This window comes from Neovison vison, chromosome 11 (genome assembly GCF_020171115.1).
Source record: "Neovison vison isolate M4711 chromosome 11, ASM_NN_V1, whole genome shotgun sequence".
Lineage (NCBI taxonomy): Eukaryota > Metazoa > Chordata > Mammalia > Carnivora > Mustelidae > Neogale > Neogale vison.
Window position 1 is genome coordinate 204,406,720 of NC_058101.1, and position 26,473 is coordinate 204,433,192.

General features: G+C 36.0%; 1 protein-coding gene across 1 annotated transcript in view; it reads left to right on the top strand.

Annotated features, from left to right (window-relative positions):
- The window catches only part of VEGFC (vascular endothelial growth factor C), a 101,703-nt gene that overhangs the window by 41,921 nt on the left and 33,309 nt on the right, over positions 1-26,473 (top strand). The window contains exons 2-3 of the mRNA XM_044225698.1: positions 23,835-24,048; positions 25,494-25,684. Of these exons, the coding sequence (XP_044081633.1) occupies positions 23,835-24,048; positions 25,494-25,684 (405 nt within the window). The remainder of the gene's footprint in view (positions 1-23,834; positions 24,049-25,493; positions 25,685-26,473) is intronic.

Here is a 26,473-nt window from a genome sequence, read left to right on the forward strand (position 1 = left end):
TACAAATAATTATTTGAAGGGAAGTGAAAAAGTTAATAGAAGAACTAGGATTGGAACCAAGGTCTATCTGGTCCCAAACTTATGATCTTCCCTTAAACCATGAGCTTGAACTGTATGAAGAAAGAGAAGAACAACAACATTCAACTAAATAAGAGAATTAATTAAATACTATATCAGTTATGGTTTTTCTTCTTAAATGTGGTAACTGCCAAGAAAAAGCATAATAACTCTCATGCCCCTTTCCCTTCCCTACTGTAGATCTTGGGTGTAGTCCAGAATATTTTTTCTTAATGAACAGTACAATCAATAACAGCTGTATGGAACAGCTCAATTTTAAAATACCCATTAAATGGTTTTTCAACTGAAGGTTACACTTTATCTTTTTTTATCATTCACAGCAGAGTGTTTTAGGATGTATGGGACACTATGTACTCTCTTAGCTTAAAATTAGGAACTAGAGGTACAAGACATCACATAAACAGCATAATTCAGTAGCAATCTGGCAGTTTCCCAACTGCTGTGATCCTAAAGATAACGAACCATACCAGATAAACCCCGAAGTAGATGCTGGCCTGGATTTCTCACATTTTAAAGAGCCTGCAGGACATCCCAGTGTAATCTCCATCAATGTTGATGTGTCCAGCTGGCACAGCCCTGAGTACACACATGACTTACATAAAACAAGTCATTATTCCAACAATTAAACCAGCTGGAATGAACATATTCTCTTTTCTGTGTGTGTTTCTTCTATTAAGAATGCTTTCATGCTACAAAGTTAGGATTCAAGTGAAACAACCACAAAACTTCCTGTTCTTTAACTTCCCGATTTACTCTAAGATGATGATTTTCCATAAAGACAAACTCATCAGAATGGAGCTTTCGCTTTAAAACTGAGCTCCACCAGTCAAGCAGAGAGAGTCAATTATCATATGGTTTCACTCATTTGTGGAGCATAACCAATAGCATGGAGGACAAGGGGCGTTAGAGAGGAGTAGGGAATTTGGGTAAATTGGAAGGGGAGGTGAACCATGAGAGACTATGGACTCTGAAAAACAGTCTGAGGGGTTTGAAGTGGCAGGGGGTGGGAGGTTGGGGTACCAGGTGGTGGGTATTATAGAGGGCACAGCTTGCATGGAGCACTGGGTGTGGTGAAAAAATAATGAATACTGTTTTTCTGAAAATAAATAAATTGGGGAAAAAAAAAAACTGAGCTCCACGTGGCACACACACAAAGAGATCCAATCTCTGAGTGACGCTGGACAGTGACATGGGCAAATTAAGAATGTAAAACGAAATAGTTATTCCTTGGGTTTCTTTGTTGTTTTATCTCTCAGATTCAGGGAGTTCTCGTTGGCCTCATTAATTAATGGATTACCAACTTTATGCAACAAACATTTGTTGAGTACTTGCTGTCTGTTTCAATCAGTAAGTATTACCTGAGGTCATACTCTATGTAAAGAACTGTTTGAGGTGCAATGGAAAAAAAAAATTACCTGAACTTGGGACAGATTTGCTTAAGACATTTTTGAAACACTGACTTTTGAAAATGTCTCCATATCCTTCAAAATGATCTAAATAATTCCAAATATAATAACAGCCCAAATAGTTTGAGGCCAAGTTCTATAAATAATGTGAATTATTCCAATTGTTAGGGAAGGCTGGTTGTGATCAGACTATCTGTGTACTGTAAAAAGGTGACGGGTGTGTGTGTGTGTGTGTGTTCTGAAAACCATTTCAAATCTGAAACCTATGGTTTTGGCACATTCCTAACCCTTTTTAACAGCCTCTAGACACAAAACCCCAAGCAGCTAACAAGCAGAGAAACACGGATCCCAGCTGAAGACCCCCTTAAATTTTCCTCCACTTGCTTAATTAGCCTTGAGGCTGATTTCTTTAAGGGCCAGCACTACATCATCCAACTGCAAAAACTTGGTTAATACCAACAATCAGTATGGAAACTACCAAGTCACCAAGACATTTAAATGTGGTATTTACCAAAAGTCTCGTGTCTGATTTGTTTTTATAAGGCAGTCCACAAAGTGACATTAACCTCCTGAAGTCTGATTTCAGCGGCGCGCTAGGACAGTCTGGCCCAGACTCAGATTTCACGCACAATCTCCCGTGGGTTACCTGTCCCTCCAAAGTTACTGAAATTCCACAACATAACCTCACTTTGGCCTGGCATCTCGATTTAAAAGCTTCAACCCGTGACTTATCTTGTTTTATTTCCTAAAAAAATTTCAAGCCGTTTCTCTCCGAATTTCCAGCTGCAGTTTCTTTCCATGTTTTGCCCGGATCGAGCATTTTATTCCGTCAAGTTGATAGAAAGATTTTTCTTCACATTATTATCATCCCCCAAATCAATACAGTTTTATTCATCAACTGAAAATACGAGGAAAAGTATCTCTCAGAATTTCCAAAACATATTCTGCTCATTTTGTGCTTTCTGCCTCTGCAGCTTATAGATCTGAAATAATTTATTATGGGAATCATGGATTGTATTTAAGTAGCCACTAAGGAATAAAATATCATAAATTATGAAGAGTTGGTATAATTTTTCCAAGGAGAGTTTAATGGGAAAAAAGCCAAGTTATGCTATAAAAGTTTTATAACTGGACTATATGATTATTCTGTTTAGAACACTATATATCGTTATTTGGGGCATTTTTTATAAAGTGAAGGAAAGTATTTCTCCTTTTCAAATAACTTTTAACTATGTGCATTACATGAACTATATGAACACTGAAAGACAAAATTTTTTTAGAAACATTGAATAAATTCTGCATTAATCTTTTTTTAGAATATTTTCAAACAAACTTATAATAATTCCTCCCTTCCTCCTTTAATTAATGAGTTTTTATAGTAGTTTACATTTCTTTTTCAGTGTTGCTTTACATTTTATTTTAGGGTGTTTATTAGTTAATACAACAAAATGGGTGGTTTCTTAATATTACCACTCCGGTTTACAAATAGTGCATGTTTTATATGACCATTTGAAATTTATACACTGATACATTAGATATTTTGTTTAAGAATGGTTTTTAAAAAAACAATTATCATTTGTTGAACTAGAAAGATCACATTTTTAAATGCATCCTTAAAAATAAAATTAGGGACTGGGGCACCTGGGTGGCTCAGTGGGTTAAAGCCTCTGCCTTCGGCTCAGGTCATGATCCCAGGGTCCTGGGATCAAGCCCCGCATCGGGCTCTCTGCTCAGCAAGGAGCCTGCTTCCACCTCTCTCTCTGCCTGCTTCTCTGCCTACTTGTGATCTCTGTCTGTCAAATAAATAAATAAAATCTTTAAAAAAAAATAAAATAAATAAAATTAGGGGCGCCTGGGTGGCTCAGTGAGTTAAAGCTTCTGCTTTCGGCTCAGGTCATGATCCCAGGGTCCTGGGATCGAGTCCCACATTGGACTCTCTGCTCAGCAGGGAGCCTGCTTCCTCCTCTCAGTCTCTGCCTACCTCTCTGCCTACTTGTAATCTCTGTCTTCAAACAAATAAATAACATCTTTTAAAAAATAGAACTAAATTAATTATGTTCATTGTGTAGCTCATTGATAAATATTTACTCTGTAGTTTTCCTCTATCTATACATGTTTAGCTAAGAATTGTTTTTAATTTGGTGAACAGCACCCTTTATAGAAATATGAAAAATGTTGAAACAATTGGGAGATACTTAACAAGTCCATAAAAGAAGAAACATTTTAAAAATCACTACAAGAGATGTTCTCATTAAAATGAATGTGTAGATCCAAGATGGAGTCTTTCATTCCTTACATGTTATTAAATTTAACTTTAACATGCACACTTTCTTGAAGCCTCAGAGAAAATAGTTTCACACTAGGTGGTGTTCATTATGTATACCAAGAATTAAACTGAATTCTGTACACATATCATCTCTTATTTTTTATTTGAGTATGGGTAGCACAATGTTACATTAGTTTCAGAGGTACGGCATAGTAATCGGACAAGTTTATACATTATGCTGTGTTCACCGCAAGTGTAACCACCTTCTGTCCTAATACATTGTTTTTACAACATCATAGACTATATTCCTTATTCTGTGCCTCTAATTCCCATGACTTACTCATCTTAGAATGGAAACCTGTTTTCCCTCTCCCCTTCATTCATTTTGCCCAACTCCGTAGCTCCCTTCCCCTCTGGCAACCATCAGTTTGGTTTTTGTATTTGTAAGTTTAGTTCTGCTTTTTATTTGTTCCTTGATTTGTTTTTTAGATCCCACTTATGAATGAAATCCTAGGCTCCTGGGATCGAGCCCCACATCAGGCTTCTAGCGGGGAATCTGCTTCTCCTTCTCCCTTGACCTGCTGCTCTGCCTACTTGTGCACGTGCGCGCGCTCTCTCTCTCTCTGTGTCAAATAATAAATAAAACCTTAAAAAAAGAAAATGATCCAAATGGGAGGCACCACTCTGACGCTTTCTGATGCTATTTGGTCAAGTGTTTCCTTACACTTGAAGGTCAATGTTAGGTCCTCCAAGATTAAATTTTGCATTGTTCTGTTCAAAGTGTCACCATTCAGAAACGTGCATTTGCAAGCTCTTGAATATGATTTTTTACACTCTCTTACTCCATCGAATTCTTCCTACACAAACAAATAGGCAAAGATAAGAATTTCATCTCTGGGAAGACGTCCTCTAAGAGCCTCTGTCCAAAACATCCAGTGCTGAAAAAAGAAAAAGCAGTGGTGGTGTATAGCTCCTAATATTTTGTTTCTTTCCCTTTTCACTCCTGCTTTATAATGTGTAAGTATTAGAACTGGGCCAAAGACCTATAAGTCAGAATTTTGCCTTTCTAGATCCAAAAGGTGGACAGATTTGTGCTATTCTGAAAAATAAGTTATTCTATACTGTCAAATTTAAAATTATGAAAATAAAAACATATAATCACTAATTTTACCATGGTGAAGTACTTCATAATCTTGTATTCAATCCTAAAAATACAGGTAAAAGTGCTGGAAAAAAGAGAATAATGTTTGAAAAATACCTGAAGGTAAAGAAGACAAGTTTTCATTTGTACCTGAAAGACTGTTTTGGGAAATGTTAATAGAATGTGAGGATTTAAAAAATTTTTTTAAAGATTTTGTGTATTTATTTGTCAGAGAGAGAGAAAGAGAGAGAGAGAACACAACATAAGGAGGAGAGCGGCAGAGGCAGAGGGAGAAGCAGGCTCCCCGCTGAGCAAGGAACCTAATACGGTACTCAATCCCAGGACCCTGGGATCATGACCTGAGCCAAAGGCAGACACTTAACCAACTAAGCTATGTAGACATCCCTAAAAAGGTGTTTTTTAATGTATTTACAGTCAGAAAGTCATGTAGAAAGGAGCTCCAAGGGAAGAGAGAACTGTATGCTGCAAAAAAAAAAAAAAAGATTGCCAGCAGATTGAGAATAAACAAAACTACATTACAGAAAAATCCACTGGAAATACTTTCTTTCCAACCAGGGAGTGACTCCTTCAACAGCAGGAGATCACATCTTTAGCAAAATCAGAAATACTTGCCTTGCTAGTCATTTACATTAAAAGGAAAATATTGGAACCGTGATCAAGTGGAATTTATTCCAGGGATGCAAGGGTGTATTAATGTTTGCAAATCAGTCAGTGTGCTGCGTCGCACTAACAAGGGAAAGGATAAAAACAAAGCGATCATCTCAATAGATGCAGAAAAAGCATTTGACAAAGTACAACACCCATTCATGTTAAAAATTCTTAACAAAGTAGGTTTAGAGAAAACATACTTTAACATAATAAAGCACATATATGAAAAACCCACAGCTAATATCATTCTCAAATGTGAAAAACTGGGAGCTTTTCTTCTAAATCAGGATAAGACAAAGATGTCCACTCTCACCACTTTTATTTAACATATTACTGGAAGTCCTAGCCAGTGCAATCAGACAAAAAAGAAATAAAAGGCATTCCTGTTGGCAAGGAAGAAGTAAAACTCACTATTCGTGGGTGACATGATACTATATATAGATAATCTGAAAGACTTCACCAAAAATCTACTAGAACTGATAAATGAATTCAGTAAAGTCACCAGATACAAAATATACAGAAATATGTCACATGTCTTTACAATAATAATGAAGTAGCAGAAAAAGAAATTAAGAAAACAATTCCATTTCCAACTGCACCAAAAAACAAAATACCAAGGGATAAACTTAACCAAGGAGGTAAAAGATCTGCACTCTGAAAACTATAAAACATCCAGGAAAAAAAAAATCAATGAAAAATATTAAAGACGACACAAACAAATGGAAAGATACTCTATGATAACTTTATGGGTTACAAAAACCAATATTTTAAAATGTTCATATTACCCAAAACAGTGGACAGATTTAATGCAGTCCCTATCAAAATACGGACAATACTTTTTTCAGAGAACTAGAACAAATAATCCTAAAATTGGTGTGGAACCACAAAAGACCCCAAATAGCCAAAGCACTCTTGAGAAAGAACGATTTCAAGATACAATACACAGCTGAAGTAATCAAAACAGTATGGGACCAGCACAAAAAATAGATTAGAAGAACAGCATAGAGAGCTCAGAAATAAGCCAACACCTGCATGGTCAGTCTACAACAAAGGAGACAATAATACGCAATGGGAAAAAACAGACTCTTGAGCAAATGATTTTGGGGAACTAGACCGCGGCATGCAAAAGAACAAACTGGGCCTCTTTCTTATACCACACACGAAAAGAAATCCGAAGTAGGCTAGGGGCCTGAATTTGAAACCTGAAATCAAAAAACGCCCAGAAGGAAACAGAGAGTAATTTCTTTGACATTGTCATAGAAATATTTTTGTAGCTATGTATTCTCTGGCAAGGGAAACAAAAGCAAAATTAAATTATTAGGACTATACCAAAATAAAAACCTTTTACACAGCTAAAGAAACTATCAGTAAAAAACAAGGTAACCAACTGTATAAGAGAAGATATTTGCAAATGATATATCTACTAAAGGGTTAATATCCAAAATATATTAAGAACTTCTGCAACTCAGTGCCAAAGAAATAAATAATCCAATTTTTAAAATGGGCAGAGGACTTGAATAGGTACTTTTCCAAAGAAGACATACAAATGGCCAACAGACACACATGAAATGATGCTCAACATCACTAATCATCAGGGAAATTCAAATCAAAACCACAATGAGATATCACCTTACACCAGTTAGAATGGCTAGAATCACGAGATCGGGAGCACAGGGGAAGGGTAGAGGGAGAAGCAGACTCCCCGCTAAGCAGGGAGCCCAATGTGGGACTTGATCCCTGACCCTGGAATCATGATCTGAGCCAAAGGCAGATGCTTAACCCACTGAGCTACCCAGGTGCCCATATTATAATTATTATAATAATATTATCCCTTATTAGCACGTAGGATTATATTTTGAATTTTATCCATTCTAACTGATGTGAAGTAGCATCTCATTAAGTCCATAGTGAGCATTTCCCTAATAATCAATAATGCTGAACATTGTTTCATGTGCTTATTTGCCAACTGTTTTCTCTTCTTTGGTGAAATATCTGATAGATCTTTTGCGCATTTTTGTATCTTTCATCATTCAGTTTTTAGAGTTCCTTTCTATTTTGGAAACAAGTGCTTATCAGATTCGTGCTTTGGTAGTATCTTTTCTCAGTGTGCGCCTTCTGTGTCTTTCCAGAAGTATACATTCCAGTTTTCTTCAAATATACAATTTGTATTTTATTTTACTTTATTTTAGGTATCCTGTTATTGGTATTAAATTTAAAAAACACTTTGCTTCCCTCAAGAGCACAAAGATTTTCTTCTAGAAATTTTTGTGAGTTTTACACCTTTAAGACTTTTTTGAGACTTTTTTTTTTTAATATATATGTTTTGTGTTTATTCTGTCCGTGCTTCACTTCCTGGCTATCTGAGCAATTTGGAAGCTATTTATGCATACCTTTTCCTTCCACTTTCATAAATTCTATGAAAACATGAGGTGGTTATTGAAATCTATTCTTGAAAACTGGCGAGTCACACATTTTGTGAATGATATTTTCTGGCTTCCCTCAGAACCTAGTCAGGCTTCCTTAAACCAACCCAAGCTTCCACACTGCAGTGTATTCTCTTAACAAAGTAGTAAGAACTGGTTAGGAGAATTCCCATTCTCTTGGGTAATTCACCCATCAGTGAATCATCAGCTTTTTATTTTTCTGCCCATTTTCTGCCCTGCACTCGGCTAGGGATCACTGCCCATGCTCTGGGCCTTTTGATGGCTTGGGTTGTCATCTTACAAGGTATGCAGAAGAATTTAAGTTTCATTTTAAGCCATTCCCTCCTTTCAGAAACACTCCCTTACCTTAAATTAAATTTCATGACACCAGCTCCTCCAAACTGTCCTTTTGCCATTTCACTGGTTCATGCTCTGGAATTTCAGTGTCAGCTCTGGGAGCTCCCAGACCAGGTTCTCCATGGCTGTGTGCTCACTCTGTATTTTCTTAGCAGCTAGATCGGGTCCTCCCATAGTATTCTGCCTTCACCTTTTGTCACTCATGCCAGAAACTCTGTATTCACGCAGACACGTCCCTCTCTCACACTTTGTTAATCTAAACCAAGTATTCTACATTTTAGCACTCCACAGCCCTCCAGTCTATTTACCAATCTCCATGTCTACAAACAGAATAGTTTTTCTTACAAAAGAGAATTCAGCAAGTACGAGGACTACAGTTGCCGCACATTGAAAGAGTGAATAATCAAGAGCCAACATGTTCATGGAAGTTTGTTTAAATGGCTAAAGAAAAATTCAGGGTGAAATTAACAGGTAAACCTGGTCTTGAACTATAGGTATCATTTTCATGGCTGAAAAGAGGAAAGAAATAATTTGAGGAGACACAGAGCGACTGCATAATGAGGCCAGTTACACCTGGGCACAAGGAGAACCATTTGGTACAGATTCATGTTGGGGGACATCAGGGATAGAAGTTGGGCGAGAAGTTGGATGGGTATGATGGAGGATTTCTCCATAACTGTTGTGGGATTCATATGCTAAGAGATTGGGTTGTGCCTTTCAACCAAATTCTTGAATGATGGCAAGTTTAACTTTTTATTAAATGATACATGGGAAGAGTTAACAGTAAAATGGTATCACAGTTCTGCTAATGAAAAAGTATCCTCTGGCACAGCCTTTCATATCCCTAAGTCCTGTTCTCCAGATACAACCTCTTTCAGGTCTTTTGATGGTTGTTATTGGTAGTTACCTCCATATTTCAGTGTGCTCTCTTGATATTTTGCATTTAGATTTATTTATTGTCTTGTTATTATAGAAGATAAGGATCTGATCCATATCCCTCCTTTGATCGACTCATCCTCTGCATCTCATACACACACTTCTTATCCACTCATCTTCATAAAGGAACTACAGTATATCCGAATGTGAGGGTAGATGTACCTTGTTTATTTTATCATGCACTGTACTATTTATCGTTGAGTAACTTTTCTTCTTGTACAAATTTTTGGGGTTTTTTAGAACTAATAATTATTTATTTCTGTTTGCTTGGCCCTGCCACGAATGTTCTACAGTCCTTCCAAAATAAGTAAAAGAGGCCACTGAAAATTGGTAACAAAACATAGCAGTTAATTTAGAAATTACAAATTTTTTTCTTTTTTATCTTCTGGAGGCCTCTGCCATAGTTAAGTTTCAAGTCCTAGGTACATCTCTTCATGTCTTTCCAGTATGAGAATGCTAATTTCCTGGGTTGTAGGTCTTTTTTGTGGCTTATTCCCTCATTTTGGAGAAGAATCTCATTTTTTAAAGTTCTTCTTTAAATTCCAGTTAGTTAATGCACAGTGTAATATTGGTTTCAGTTGTAGTGATTAAACACTTCCAGATAACATCCAGTGCTCATCACAAGTGGGGATATTGAGAAGAATCTCCATTCTTAAGAGCTTTATTAAAGTATAATTCATATACCATGAAATTTGCTCACTGTAAATAGATAATGACTTTTAGATAAACAACAACCATCATGGTCCAGTTTTATAGTATCTTTACTACCCCAAAAAGCATCCTTGTGCTCAATCCCTGCTCCCACCCTCAAGCAGTCACCAATCTGTGTTTCCTTTCTATAGTTTTGCAATTTCCAGAAATTCTTTATAAATGGAATTATATCATGCATAGTCTTTTGTGTCTGGCTCTTTTCACTTAGCATGTTTATTTTTGAGGTTCATTCATCTATCAGTAGTTTATTCCTTTTAATTGCTGAGTAGTGTTCCATTATGTAATATAACACATTTTACTCATGTTTAGCCAGTTATTAGGTTTGTAAAATCTTTTCCAGTTTTGGGCTATTATGGATAATGTGACTGTCAACACTGACATATAAATCTTTGTGTGGACGTATCACTAGCAGTGGAATTATTGGGCCATATAAATATATGTTTAATTATTTAAGAAACTGTCAGACTAGCTCCCAAAGTATATATTTTACATTCATGTGAACAAAATGGGGGGTTATAGTTTTTCCTCCTCCTCACCAATACTTGGTATGTTATTCTTTTGAATTATAGTCATTCTGGTGGGTGTGTGTAATGAAAACTTGGGGCTTAATTTGCATAATTTACCTTAGTAACTAGTGATGTTGAACATTTTTTCAACTACCTATCAGCCATCTGAATATCTTTTTTGGACCAACATCTATTCAAGTCTTCTGTCTCCCACCTTTTTAAAACTTGGGTTGTCTTTCTTTTTTTATTTTGAAGACCTTGGTATATTTTAGATACAAGTTCTTTATCAGAAATATGATGTTCAAACATCTTACCACCATGTTTGGCTTGTCTTTTAATTTTCTTACTGATGTCTTTAATTTTTAAAATATTTTTTAAAGATTTTATTTATTTATATGACAGAGAGAGATCACAAGTAGGCAGAGAGGCAGGCAAAGAGAGAGGAAGGGAAGTAGACTCCCTGCTGAGCAGAGAGCCTGATGCAAGCCTGGATCCCAGGACCCTGAGATCATGACCTGAAACAAAGGCAGAGGCTTAACCTCCTGAACCACCCTGGTGCCTCTACTGATGTCTTTAGAAGAACAAAAGTTTCCATTTTGATGAGTCAGGCCTACAGTTTTTCTTTTATAAATCATGTTTTTGATGTCACATCTAAGATACTGTGACCTAATCCAACTTCACAAAGGTAAAACTACATTTTGTCTTAATATGTTTATAGTTTTAATGCTTACTTTAAGGTATATGATCTATTTTGTATTGATTTATAAGTCTGTGAGAAAAAAGGGTCTAAGTTGTTTTGTTTTCTGGTTTGGTTTTTGTTTTTTGGTTTTGGGTTTTTTGTGGGTTTTCTGGTTGTTTTTTACTATTTCTGTTTTGGCATTTAACTAACTGATTGTTCCAGCACCTTCTATTGAATAGACTACCTCTTCTGCATTTATTTGCCTTGGAAACTTTGTCAAAAATCTATTGATCATCAGACTAGATGTTTTTTATTTGTTTCTTTCTGCATTCTGTATTCTAATCTATCAGTGTAGTTTTAAGCTGGTATCAGACTGTCTTGATTACTGTAAAAAGTTGGAGACCTGATAAAATGTGAGTCCTCCAAGGTTGTTGTTCTTTTTCTAAATAAAATTAGTTATTCTCGATTCTTTACACACATTTTAGGATCAGCTTGAAATTTCTGTAAGAAATTCTACTGGAATTGCGTTGAATTTATAGATCAACATGTGGAGGATTATCAACTTAATAACACTGAATGTTCCAGTCTGTGAACATGACAAGTCTCTTCATTTATGTGGATTTTCTTTAATTTCTCTTAGCAAATACCACTGAGAGAGAATATGAGTTTCATACCGGAAGAAGATACTTACAATCCACATATTTGATAAATGGCTTATTTCCAGAGTCCATTAAAAACTCTTACCAATCAATGACAAGACAGCCAACAGGGATGAATAAATAGCTTTTAACTGGCAGTTTTTAGAAGAGGATAACCCAATGTCCAAATAACATGAGAGTGCTCAGTATCATCTGTCATCGAGGCGTACTACACATTAAAACCACACGAGTGTTCTCACAACCCCATCAGAATGGCTAAAATGGAAAACCAAAAACTGCTAGTTGTTGGTAAAGATAAGGAGCCAGGGATTCTTGTCCACAGCCCTCAGGAGTATAAATTGGCACAATTACTTTAGAAAACGTTTGGCCCTATCTATAAGCTCTCCATATTTGCATACCTCATGAACCACCAAACCTATTTCTAGTCTATTTCTAGAGACCACCCCTGCATTCATATTATGTCTATCAGAAGACACACTGAGCATAGATTAGATTAATAAATTACAGTAAGTCATACAATGAGAAGCAAGAGAGCAGGAAAACCAGCTGCTTCATGACAGACATGAGTGACACAAACGAAAGCATGAGAAAAGGACCCAACGGAAAATACTGTATGTTCTTGGATACCATTTATGTAAAATTTGAAAAAGACTAAAAACTATGTTGGCAGAAAACAGAAATGCAGAAATATAACAAAGTGACAATATTTGGTAGAGAATAATCACTGAGAGAAAAAAAAAGTTTCTGGAATGTGGTTGATACTCTGTATCATTGATCTGGGGACAATTACAGGGGTGTGTTCAATTTGTACAATTTATGAAACTGTCCTATATTATATGTATAATATTATATATATTATATGTATAATATTATATATTATATAATATATAATATATATATTATATATTATATTCACTTTCTTGTGTGAATATTTTTAAGGACTTTTAAAAGTATTATTAATATTACTTCCAGAATTAAGCAGCAGTAATATAAATTAGCCTTTAAAATATCAAAGAAAAACTTTTACTGAAAAGAAATCTTATAATAACCCACTACATTCTGTAATTTCAAAATAACCTTCTAAAAGAGCATCATCGAAAAAAATGTATAAGTTGATTTTGAAATTAATCTTCAAAAGAAAACATGAAAGCAATCAAAGGAAAATAATTATGAAATGTTTTGAATTTACTCACCTAGGAAGACTGTGTCTAAACTACTCCATTCTCTTCTTAGGAAACAGGGCTTTGAGAAATGCCTGTGTAAAAAGAAAAGATGTTACCCTTGAAGATAAAAAAGTATCTCTGAGAATGTTACTAAGTCCACCTGCAGGGGATATTTTAAAACCATAAATTCATTCATTTAGTCGTTCTGACTGGGGATTTTAAAAAGTAAAATACATGCAAATTTTAACTTTCTGACACATTTTTAAGAGGCTAATATGTGGCAAAGCCCACTCTAACTCAGCTGCAATTTCCCAACAAACAGCACCAGTGAGTGTTGGCCTGGATAATTTTTTTTCCCTTTAGGAAGCTGTCTTGTGCATTTTAGAACGGTTGCCAGGGTTCTTGGCCTTCACTTAACTAGGGTCAGTAGCATCACCCCATAGTTCTGAAAAGTCAAAATGTCTGTGGATGTTGCCAAATGACCCAAGGGGACAATCATCCCTGGTTTAAAGCCATTGCTCTACAATATGTAAATATTGGAATATTAGAGTAATATGTTTTAGTTCCTTGCTTGTCAGTCATTCTTGAGTGAATGGTTTTAGTCCCTTGGTCCCTTGTTGTCAGTAAAAGCATTCCTGATTTCTCGCTTCATCTGCCTGGTGCTTATTTTGCCATTGTACATGGACAAAGGTTGGAATTAATAGTTCTGAGATCAGTTTGTCATTCTATAAGGACGACCAATTCTGTTCAAAAATAAGAAGTGAGTGGTTTTCAGTGTTGGGTGCAAGTAGTCAGCGTATATAGAGCTATCTTGTCCATTTTGTGGATTATGCAAATATGATTGTCTGCTTTGGCATTAAATTAGAAAGTTGTTTCCACAATAACAATTGAAAGTGAATATTTAAAATATCTTCTACGAGTCTACTTAGATAATGAGATAAATATTTGATTTTTTAAATATTTGATTTTTTAATTTAATTCATATATGTGATAAACTAAAAAAGTGACTTTTCTTTTTTTGGAAAAGAAAAAAGAGCGATCCATGCTATTAATAATAGACATAAAAAGATTCCATTCTTTATTATGGCCTTATTTTCAAAATTTACAATAAAATATTTCAGGGGATTAAGAAAAAAATTGAAACTTAAAACTTCCAATAAAAAACTTAGTGTTAAACTGAAATGTAAATGTCTGCTTTCAGGGTATACTTATCTGTGGCATATCAGGTTGGTGTAGACATGGGTGATGGTTAATCTGTGGGGGGAAATACCTGACTCTGAAACCCTCCCTGAAACATTAGGTAGAATGACCTAAGCTTATATAAAACGTTTACAAGTTCCTATTCCTTAGAAGGATAACATTTCATCTTACATATTTATTTATGACTCTACTAAAGGGTGATTTTTTAAATGAATTTTACAGCTACGTATTGGATGATTTTTCAAATCCAAAGCTCTCTACATTCTGCCACCTTTTCCAGATTTTGGTTTTTAAAAGGTGTTTTTCATTAATCAAAATATACTGTAAAATTTACAAATTTGCCTAGTGTGGATAGTTGTCTGAAGGAAACAGAACACCCCACAGTTCACCTGTCATACAATTGCCCCTGTTAAGGAAAAAGGACTGAATAAACATTTCCTCTGCTGTATTAGGGAAACAATAATTTCAGCAACTACTTATTCTAATGATTGGATCTGACCCTATTTTCAAAGAAGAAAGAAAGAAAACCCAATGGTAATACAGAGTTATTGATCTTGATAATTTCCTTAAATTGATCTCTACAGATAATTTGGTTTCCTAGGACAAAGGAATGATGTATATGATGGGAATAATATGAAAAATATTTTCTTTTCAACTTTTAGTAAATTTCTTGTTTTATTAAACTGATAATTTGACCAAATAATTTTTTTGCTTTGTCTTGTGAAATTGTCCATGAAAATATACCCTTTTCAAATATAAAGTAGAATTTGAGCCAGACTTTTAAAGACAAAATATACACAGTTTATGAAAAAAATGCAAACACCCCTTATTTTCCAGTTTGAACAATAAGTTTTTTACCTCCTCTCCCTCAAAGTATAGATATATGGGACAACCAAACAGATTTGCCTTTGACATTTTTGGCCATTTCATGAAAATAAAGTAGTGTAATCAAACCTGTCTTGGATGGAGTCTTGCCCACTCTTTCAATTCTGATTATTACTCTCTGGTAACAATTTATGCTTCTAAGTGAAAGAAAATTTCCCATAATTAAAGTATATGCATTTCCTCATGAATTTTCAGCTTCATAATATTATCAAATGAGTGTCAAGTCTAGATACAACATAGCAATTTAATTTAAGATTGTTGTTTGAAGAGATTACTGACATTGGATTTGGAGGGTTTTCTAAAAACCAATTTTCCATTCATTGGTTATTACTGACATAAATCCTAAGTGACTTACTTGCTACTTATCATTGACTCTCTGGGTTGTCACAGTTTGGGGGAGGAAGGACAACCTACATGGACTCTTGATTTGTCCCTAGCAGGTGTCTGAACAACCGCTAATCAACAAAGAGAAGGAGGAGGAAACCTAGGTTTTGCAGACTAGGTGTGTAAAATGTAAAGGTGATTAGGATCCACAGTCAATGCCACTTCAGGTGTTCAGTTTATGCTATGATTCTTCATAATTAAGGGAATTACAGATTGAAGGTGAATCCCCAAAACTCTTTCTCATCATGTAACTTCTGGAATCATCATTCTTCTGTTAGGGTAAAAAGGGAATGTATTTCAGGTACACGAATTATCAACGGTTTGGTTCCTGATGGTAGCTCCCCGTCTTTGATGTTGCACACTCAACTTGACTTCCATAGCACTCAAAATCCTCCATGGAATGTCACATAGGTGGCTGTTTGCAAATGCACACAGACTGAACATTTCCTAAGAGTCATCACTGGGCCCTTGTAATTAATCCCTCCAAGGATAGAGTACAAAATTATATTCATTTTTAGATTACTTGAAGGTTTTTATTACAGTTGAATATCCATTTTTAATATCCTTCCTATTGTAAGATGTACTAAATTCTTTTGGAAAAATAAAAAGAATATATAACATTCAAACAAAGGCCCTCAATGTGCTGGAAAACATTGATGAACATGAAGACTCAAGAAAGCATTTAGATATAGCGATGCACTCCTACCTCAAGAAGAATCTTCTCAAACAACCTAACCTTACACCTAAAGGAGCTAGAAAAAGAACACACAAAGCTCAAAGCTAGTAGAAGGAAGGAAGCACTAAATATTAGAATGGAAATAAATGAAAGAAAAAGACAAAAGAAAACAATACTACAGTTAATGAAACTAAGAGCTGAATCTTGAAAGGATAAACAAAATCAAAAACAGCCAGACTCATCAAGAGAAAAAGAGAAAGGACTCAAATAAAATCAGAAATGAAGAAGGAGAAACAAAAACCGATACCAGAGAAATACAAAGAATTATAAGGATATTATGAAAAATATTTGCCAACAAATTGGACAATCCAGAAGAAATGGATAAATTACTAGAAATATGCATCTTCCAGAATTGAATAAGAAGTAGGAAATTTGAACATAGAGATTACTAGTAATGAAATTAAATTAGTAATCAAAAGACTCCAACAAACAAAAGCCCGGGGCCAGATGGCTTCACAAATAAATTCTACCAAAACTTTGAAGAGTTAATACCTATTCTCAAACTACTCCAAAAAAATAGAAAAGGAAGGAGAACTTCCAGATTTGTTCTACAAGATCAGTAGCACCCTGAATACAGAGATACTACAAAAAAAAGAAAATGACAGATCAGTACCTCTGACTTAGATGCCAAGCACAGATGCAAAATTCCTTAACAAAACATTAGCAAACTAAATTCAACAACACAATAAAAGGATGATTCACCATAGTCAGATGGGATTTATTCCAAGGATTCAAGAGTCTTTCAATATTCACAAATCTATTGATGTGATATGCCACATTAACAAGAGGAAGGTTTAAAACTGCATGATCACCTCAATAGATACAGGAAAAGCATTTGGCATAATACTACTCCATTCATGATTAAAAAAAGAAAAAGAAAAAGAAAGAAAGAAAAGAAACTCTCAACAAAATGGGTTTAGAGGGAACATACCTCAACATAACAAAGGCTATATATGTAAAACCCACAGCTAACATACTCAGTGGTGAAAAACTCAGCTCTTATCTAAGATCAAGGACAAGGATGTCCACTCTCAACACTTGTATTCTACATAGTAATGGAAGTCCTAACCAGTGCAATCAGACAAGAGAAAGAAACAAGGGTATCCAAATTGGTAAGGAAGAAATATCACAATTTGGAGATGACATATTATATATAGAACCCCCCAAAGTAAACTCTAAAGACTCCACAAAAAAAAAAAAAAAAACTACTAGAACTGATGACAAAATTCAGTAAAACCACAGGATATAAAATTAATATACAGAAATCTGATGCATTTCTATACACTAATAACAAAATATCAGAAAGAGAAATTAAGAACATAATCCCATTTACAATTGCACCAAAAAGAAATAAAATACCTAGGAATAAACTTAACTAAGGAGAAGACCTGTATTCCATAAACTATGACACTGACAAAAGAAAGTGAAGATGACACAAACAAATGGAAAGACACTCCATGCTCATGGGGTAGAAGCATTAATATTGTTAAAATATCTATACTACCTAGCAATCTACAGATTTGGTTCAATCCCTATCAAAATACTGATAGCATTTTTCACAGAACTACAACAAATAATCCTAAAATTTATATGGAACCACAGAAGGCCTAAAATAGCTTAAGCTATTTTATGTTCTTGAGAAACAAGAACAAACCTGGAGGTACCATAATCCCAGGTTTCAAGATGTACTACAAAGCAGTAGTGACCAAAACAGTACGGTGCTGGCACAAAAGGAGATAATGGATCAATGGAACAGAATAGAGTCCAGAAATAAACCCACACCTATACGGTCAATTAACCTATTACAAAAGAGGCAAAAATACACAATGGTGAAGAAAATCTCTTCAACAAATGGTGGTGGGAAAACTGGACATGCAAAGAATGAAGCTGGACCACTTTCTTACACGAGACACAAATATAGACTCAAAATGGATTCGAGACTTAGGTGTAAAACATAAAACTGCAAAAAGCAAAGTAAGCAGTAATCTCTTAGATGTCAACCATAGCAACATATTTATGGACATGTTTCCTCAAGCAAGAGAAACAAAAGCCAAAGTAAACTGTTGGGACTACAACAAAATAAAAAGCCATGGCGCAGCAAAGAAAGTCATCAACAAAATGAAAATGCAACTTACTGAGTGGGAGAAGATACTTGCAAATGATATATTTGATAAAGAATTAATATTCAATTATATAAGCAACTTATGCAATACCAGAAAAGAGCAGACAATCCAATTAATAAATAGGCAGAGGATCTGAAGAGACATTTTTCTAAAGATGTACAAATGGCCATCAGACACATGAAAAGATATTCAACATCACTAATCATCAAATGATGATCAAATGTAAAGTAAAACCACAATGAGATACCACCCCATACCAGTCAGAATAGCTAGTATCAAAAAGACAAATAACAAGTGTTGGTGAGGTTCGGAGAAAAGGAACCCTCGTGCACTGTTGGTGGGAGTGTAGTCTGGTGCAGCCACTGTGGAAAACAGTACGGAGATTCCTCAAATTATTAAAAATGGAAATACTGTATGGTCCAGTAATTTTACTATTTTACCCAAAGAAAATGAAAACACTAGATTGAGAAGATATGTGCACCCCTATGTTTATTGTAGCATTATTTATAATAGCCAAGATATGGAAGTTACCCATGTGTTGCGCACGTGTGCACACACGCACACACACACACACACACATCCATATAACTACACACGATGAAATATTCCCGAACCATAAGAGTGAGATCTTGTCATTTGCAACAACATGGTTAGACCTGGATGGCATTATGCTGAACACCATAAGTCAGAGAAAGGTAATACCATACGGTTTCACTTACATGGAACTATGGAATCTAAAAAAACAAAACAGAACAAAGAGACTCTTCAATACAAGAACAAGCTGGTAGTTCCCAGGGGTGAGGTGCACATGCAGATGGTTGAAATAGAAGCAGGGATTAAGAGGTACAGACTTCCAGTTTTGAAATAAGTCAGTCATGGAGATAGAAACCTTAGCATGGGGCCTGTAGACAGTAATACTAGAATAAAGTTGTACAGTGACAGGTGGTGACTACATTTACCATGGTGACCGCTGAGAAGCATATAGAATTTTTGAATCAGTATGTTGTACACCTAAAACTAATAGAACATTGGGAGTTAAGGATATCGTACTAAGAAAAAAGAGAAAGCTTTGAGAAGGAACCTTTCACACAGATACACTTCTGCTTCAAAGATTTGAGGGTGTTCCTGGTTCAGAACTCCTTCTAGGTTTACTGGGACCCCTTCGAATTCCTTAAAAGTAGAATGTGAACGTGAACGTACCGTGGCAAACTGGCACTGTTTTATCTTTAAGATTGGGGTCTTCTCCAGAGTCACACATGGGCCATATCACTTAGCTGACGATGCTGAATTCCCAGGTTGCTACTCATTTAGAACAAAAATGCAGAAGACACATTGAAAGAAATATGATGCCAGAACTGGTACAATACTGAGAGTTACAGTTCAAAATCGAGTAAAAATTTTTGGTTTACCTAAAAAACTATCTGTACTGTGCGTTTGCCGTCTAAAGAGGTTATAATGACAAGTTATTCACCCTTACCTATAAGATGTGTAACATACTTCTGTATTAAATGTCTATTTGGATCATCACAAAAATTCTATGAGAAAGATACTGTGATTTCCATTTTATAGAGGGAGACTTGAAAAAACAAAATCTAATTTTCCTTAGTTAAATAGGTCTTTTTGCCAAGGTGGAAATCTGGTCTTTTGATATTAAGGATTCTTTTTCTTCTACAGATATAATAATTAAAGTCTAATGGGAATAAATAAATTAATTACTCAGTATCAAGCTATTCTAATACCATTTTGTCTATGACAGCTTCTGCTTTTGCCAGTGTTTGCTATAAATTAATATGTCAAAAGCATGCTCTATAGAAACAGAAGGAAAAAAAAGCAAATGAAGGCCGAAATAAGAGCCAGTACATTTAGAGACAATTACTTTCAAACTGCCATTCTGTTGTTCAAAACTATATATGTACACTATTTAAAATTTGAAATACAGGGGTGCCTGGGTGGCTCAGTGAGTTAAGTGTCTGCCTTTTGCTCAGGTCATGATCTCAGGGTCCTGGGATTGAGTCTGAGTTGGGCTCCCTGCTCAGCGGGGAGTCTGCTTCTCCCTCTCCCTCTGCTCCTTTCCCCACTCATACCTTCTCCTTCAAATAAATAAAACCTTTTAAAAAAATAAAATTTAGGGCGCCTGGGTGGCTCAGTGGGTTAAAGCCTCTGCCTTCAGCTCAGGTCATGATCCCAGGATCCTGGTATCAAGTCCCGCATCGGGCTCTGTGCTCAGCAAGGAGCCTGCTTCCTCCTCTCTCTCTCTCTCTCTCTCTTTGCCTGCCTCTCTGCCTACTTGTGATCTCTGTCTGTCAAATAAATAAATAAAATCCTTAAAAAAAATAAAATAAAAAATTTAAAAAAATAAAATTTAAAGTATAAAAATTTATAAAGAAGGACATAATAATTACCTTAATTCTGCAATTTGGAGAATATATATATAGATAGGTATATCTATATATATATATGCAGCTGCATATGTTTTACTCTTGTCTATATATGCAAATATATGCATACAATCTATATGTGAATTTGGTTTTATAAAAATATTTACTACGTATATAAACATCTGTGTACTGTGTCTAAATTGTATACTTCTTCATAAAGCACTTATGAACCTCTTTACATATCTCAGTTATTGTATTATTACATTTATGTTTGTACTCTGTACTATTTAATCAGTTTTTTTTATTGTCTGTACAGATTGTTTTTAAGTTCATATATGATAGATAGCCCCATGATGAGTTTGTACTTATATCTGGCATAATGATAGTCTCACTTCTGTTGGATGGAAAATTTAATTCCAAAGTGAATTTGCTGTCTAAAATAGATCTTGTTTTTAACTCAACCCTCTCCAATTTGAAATAATACATTTGCCTTAAATTGCTTTACAAATTTATATTCCCACCAGGATTGAAAGAAATTAGGGCTTCCTTCACTTTTACCATCGCCAAATACATACTAACATATTTATTCTCAGTGAATCTTCAGTTTAAGATCTTTGCCCATTTTTCTATTGAAGCACCTGTTTATTTTTTGTCATTATCATGTTCATGAGGTATTTTAAGAATATTAGTCCATTTCCATCTGTGATGTATATTGCAAATAGTTTCCCTACTTTATTGTTTCCAGTATTTTCTACCATATAGATAGTTTACATAAAAAGCCTTTTTTTCAGCCAAAGAATATAAATAAAACCTTATTTTCTATTCCTATGTTGTAGGTTGGCTTTGGCACTTTTTTTCCACTTTTTTATATTGCGTTTTTTCTGTTGTGAATTGCATGCTTATATTTTTCTATTTATCTAACAAGTAATGGCATTTTCTGTCCTAGATACAATTATTGTTACTTTCCCTAAGTTTCGAAGTACAAAACGTGAAGCACAATTTTGATTTGTCTTAAAATTTCGAATAATATTTCACTGAAAGCCCCACTTCCCCACAGTCTCTCTGTGCCGTACGGCTTGGCGTGTTCCTCTCCTTCTGTCATGTAACACTGGTGGGTGTGGTCCTGAAGCTCTTCCTGGCGGAGGGAACACTCATGCCTGTTCCTGTGAGTTTCGTGTGATCAGCTGAGGTCACGACTTGACTTTAATTCCAGCCGAATTATGGGGAAAAGATTCCCAGGGACCCACCAGTCACACAGTCCCATGCTGTTCCTGCTGTTTGAGGGCTATTCAAGCTAGCAGAGACAGACGGAATCCCCATCCGTGACATTGCGTTTTAGGTAGTAATGACCAAAAATTTACCCATGTACTTTTGCAGCCTTTCTCTCCACTTGCAATCCTCTTAAGATTCCAGGACGTTTTTGATTCTTGAATGTTGTGTCATTGATGAGATTTTCCCGAGACAAATATTTCATAAACAACGGGACAACTGTGTGAGATGTTGTCGCTTTCATTTACTGCGATTTCTCCATCCCCACCCTCCATCTATTCAAGGGAATTATATTTGTATAGCCAGATGGCATATCAGGAATTCCAGAAGGTTATGGATTAATATCCCTCTTTTCAGAACACAGACCTAAAGAGATTAAGTGTATACTTCACTGACACAATAAATAAAGGAAGGGGAAATCCTAAAATTAACACTTGTATTATCCAATTTTATTGCCCAACTCTAACTTGTTAGACTATAGACTTTTTTTTTTAATTTATTTGATAGGCAGAGATCACAAGTAGGCAGAGAGGCAGGCAGAGAGAGAGGAGGAAGCAGGCTCCCTGCTAAGCAGAGAGCCCGAAGCGGGACTCCATCCCAGGACCCTGGATCGTGACCTGAGCCGAAGGCAGAGCTTAACCCACCAAACCACCCAGACGCCCCAGAATGTAGACTACTGATCTCCATCCAAGACCCCCCAGTGGGGGTGGTCACTCTCTAGCTGATTCCTGCACATGCTAAACTGTAAGAACCAGTGTCCAAAGCATTTCCTCCCACATTTTAGACTTAAAAGCTGGGAAAAGCAAGGCAGTGTAAAATAAACATTTCATGTTGTATTTCACTTTGTAGATGAAGTTAAACAATGTCCCATTTTCCCTTAATTTCGAAGAATAGTTTAGAAAACTGAGGTTTTTTTGTATCTATGGTAACTACCTGAATATAACATGGGATGGTCTACTTAATTGGACACAGTAATGTGGACAGTTATTTATGAGCAGAATTAATGTTCTCCAAACTGTTTCATGTCTTTTTCACAGCAAAATTAATCTTGACAATCAGGCTTTTTGGAAATACTTGGAGGTTCTGCCAGAATATAAACCTGGGGTGCTGTTGCTGAAATCCCATCCTTCGTGGAATTATTCATTCTAAAACTACTTCTGTAAAACAGACTTTCCTCATTTCAAGCATCCTGCTCCATTATATTTTACTGATGCTGATAACTAAAAGTGAAGCAAAGCGTTAGAGCGGACTTCAGTTTATATGTATTGGAGGATAATACAGGCCTGAATACATTCTCAGACTTAAAAATTTGCCAGTTATGTAGATCTATAAATCCAACAAGCTACTTTGGAAATTATTTTTAAAGTTATGTCTCAAAACCATAAGAGACTCTTAATCTCACAAAACAAACTGAGGGTTGCTGGGAGTAAGGGGATAGGGAGAGGGTGGCTGGGTGATGGACATTGGGGAAGGTATGTGCTATGGTGAGTGCTATGAAGTGTGTAAGCCTGACGATTCACAGACCTGTACCCCTGGGGCTAATAATACATTATATGTTAATAAAAATAATTTAAAAAATAGAAAAAAATAAAATTATGTCTCACAAAATTCTTAAAAATCAAATATATACTTTACAAATTAGGTTGTGCGTACTTCATTTTTAATCATGGTATTGATTCAAATTAAAATATGAATATAATTTTACCAAGTAAATGAAGTAATTCAAGGATAATTAATAACATTTTTTAAATTAATAACATTTTTAATAAGGATCTGGCATATATAACATTAAACCTAGAGGGTTTTTTAGTGCATTTGTTTTCAAATCTCAATCTGATAACTGATCACGCACGTTTCTTTGACAGGCGTATGCAGGCAAAGATTTGGAGGAACAGTTGCGGTCAGTGTCTAGTGTGGACGAGCTCATGACCGTACTCTACCCAGAATACTGGAAAATGTACAAGTGTCAATTAAGGAAGGGCGGCTGGCAGCGTTACAAAGAACAGCCCAACATCAATGCGAGAACAGAAGAGACTGTAAAATTTGCCGCAGCACATTATAATGCAGAGATCTTGAAAAGTAAGTATGGGAAAGAAAATATATGATAAGCTTTATATATCAGCCCAGTGAAATCTGCCAGCCTGTTGTTTTGTTTTTGTTTTTAAATTTCAGCATTTGTAACACTAAATGCCTTAGGGCTGAAAGGAAAAAAAAATAAGAATGAAGATTTTCAAAATACAGCATTTTATAATTTCACTGTGAGTGGTAAAGAGGAATTCTCGAAATATAAAAATAGAAAGGTACACGCCTACCAACACATTTTTTTTTTATTAAGGTGATATTCCATTGCAAAATGTTAAAAACCTGAAGAAGTATTTTCCACAATGGGTCAGTTTCCCCATTTAAATATTCTGTATCTTACAAAATAATTGCTATACATACATTTTCTGACTCGGATTCAGAAGTGCTTAATTTCTAAATCACCCCCAAATCATCTTTTCCAAGACTTCTTATTGCCTTGTTTCACAGGTAACTGGCTTGGGAGCTAGACTTTTGGAAAGCTACTGAAAGATCTCACAAGAAATTTTGCTGCATAAAAGGGCAATAGCATAACTTGGTGGGCTACTTTAAAAAAAAAAACTAATTCCTTCAGTTGGGAGAGAGTCATCGCCATCACGATTTGCGATTGCAAATTATTTTGAAAAGACATGCAAGCAAAATGGCTTCAAGGTTGAATAGCCCATAGTTTATATCCTTTCTTCTAAAAGTTTTACTTGAGGGAGAAGTTGGGGAAAAGAAGCCAGAACAGTTGAGAAGTACGTCATCTCTAATGCAATATTTAAAGAGTCCGCAGTGTTAGAACTAAGCCTGTAGGTCACTGGAAACAGAATTCCAAGAGAGAGCATCTGACTTTCCTGAAGACACTTGGTTCAGGATACATGTCCCAGTTGATGGAAAACACCCTTGCATTTCAAGTGAGTTACCCAAAGCTGCCAGATAGCCTGCCTGAAAACGATCTTTGAATTCAGCCCAAACCCAGAGCAATTTCCTCATTTACATCTCAGTTTAGAAAGAAAAATTCAATCATGTTGTTTATCTTTGCCTTGAAACTGCAAAAATAGTACATGCTATAGCAAATGAGCGTGACTGTCTCTCCACAGGTCCTGCAAACATCTGTATTATTAAATTTTCATTTTCAGAAGCAAAGAAAACCAAACATAAGTGCTACAGAAAAAATTGGTGTTGTTTTAAGAAAGCATAATCCTAATTTACCTTGTTACCGGACTACAGAAATTCGTTTTTTAAGAAAATATCCTTCGCTTCTCTGTTCAGTATTAAATAAATATTATATTGCATTCCGATCCTCAGGGCAATTTAGAATCCTGTCAACTATTTCTTTTTTTAACCTCATGTAGTATACTTCAGTCTGAATATCTGAGATCAAACGTGACTTCCAACTCGCTGCGGGCTTGCCCCCCTCGCTGGCTTCTGTGTAACTTACGGCCTTCCCTGTGACCCGACAGGTATTGATAATGAGTGGAGAAAAACTCAGTGCGTACCCCGTGAGGTGTGTATAGATGTGGGGAAGGAGTTTGGAGCTGCCACAAACACCTTCTTTAAACCTCCATGTGTGTCCGTCTACAGATGTGGGGGCTGCTGTAACAGCGAGGGCCTACAGTGTATGAACACCAGCACAAGCCACCTCAGCAAGACGGTAGGTCCCTGGCCCCACGGGCCGCCCGCTCAGTCCCTGCCGTGGCGCGGGTCCCCCTGCCCTTCTGAGCGGTTTATATTGTCTTTGGGGAGTGAAGGGAACTTCTCAGTCCTCTGTGGTGTTGAGGCTTTAATCTCGCAGAGAAACTTACTCTTGCTTTAGGAGCTCTGATGACCCAGCCAAGGGAAACAAATCAACATACGTATGAATGTGTGCGCGCGTGTGTGTGTGTGTGTGTGTGTGTGTGTGTGTGATCTGAATGTTGTCATTTGGCCATCGATTACTTTTAAACAGTTAAGTCTTCTGATTCTAGAGCTACGGCACGAATCACAAATTCAGAGCGTGCGAGGAAACATCTGTGTTTTGTGCAACCGGGGGACGGTACTGAAGTAAGCCAGGCCTCGGGGTGTATTCATTGTGTCCACTTAGAAAGCCAAGAAAATATTCTGACGCTGAATCTCAAATATTCCAAGTTACCCGTAAAGTCCCATCACATTAGATGTGAAGCTTTTAGTATAATAACCAAGAAACTTATCTCGAGGTTCAGTCTGGGTCCGGATTTTGGGCTCAGCTGCGCTACCGTGCACTGAGGTCACCTGTGGGCGAGGAAGCTGCTATCAGAAGGCACATTAGGAGCTGTGATAACCACCAGGACAACCACCAAGTGTGGCTTAAAGCGCTGTGTGCCACTGGCCTCTGCACAGGGATGTTAGGAGAAGCCCAGGCTATGGGCTGAGCTGATGCAAACTTCCCGAAAGTCAAACCTGTGTTTGCCTGAAAGGCTTTTCC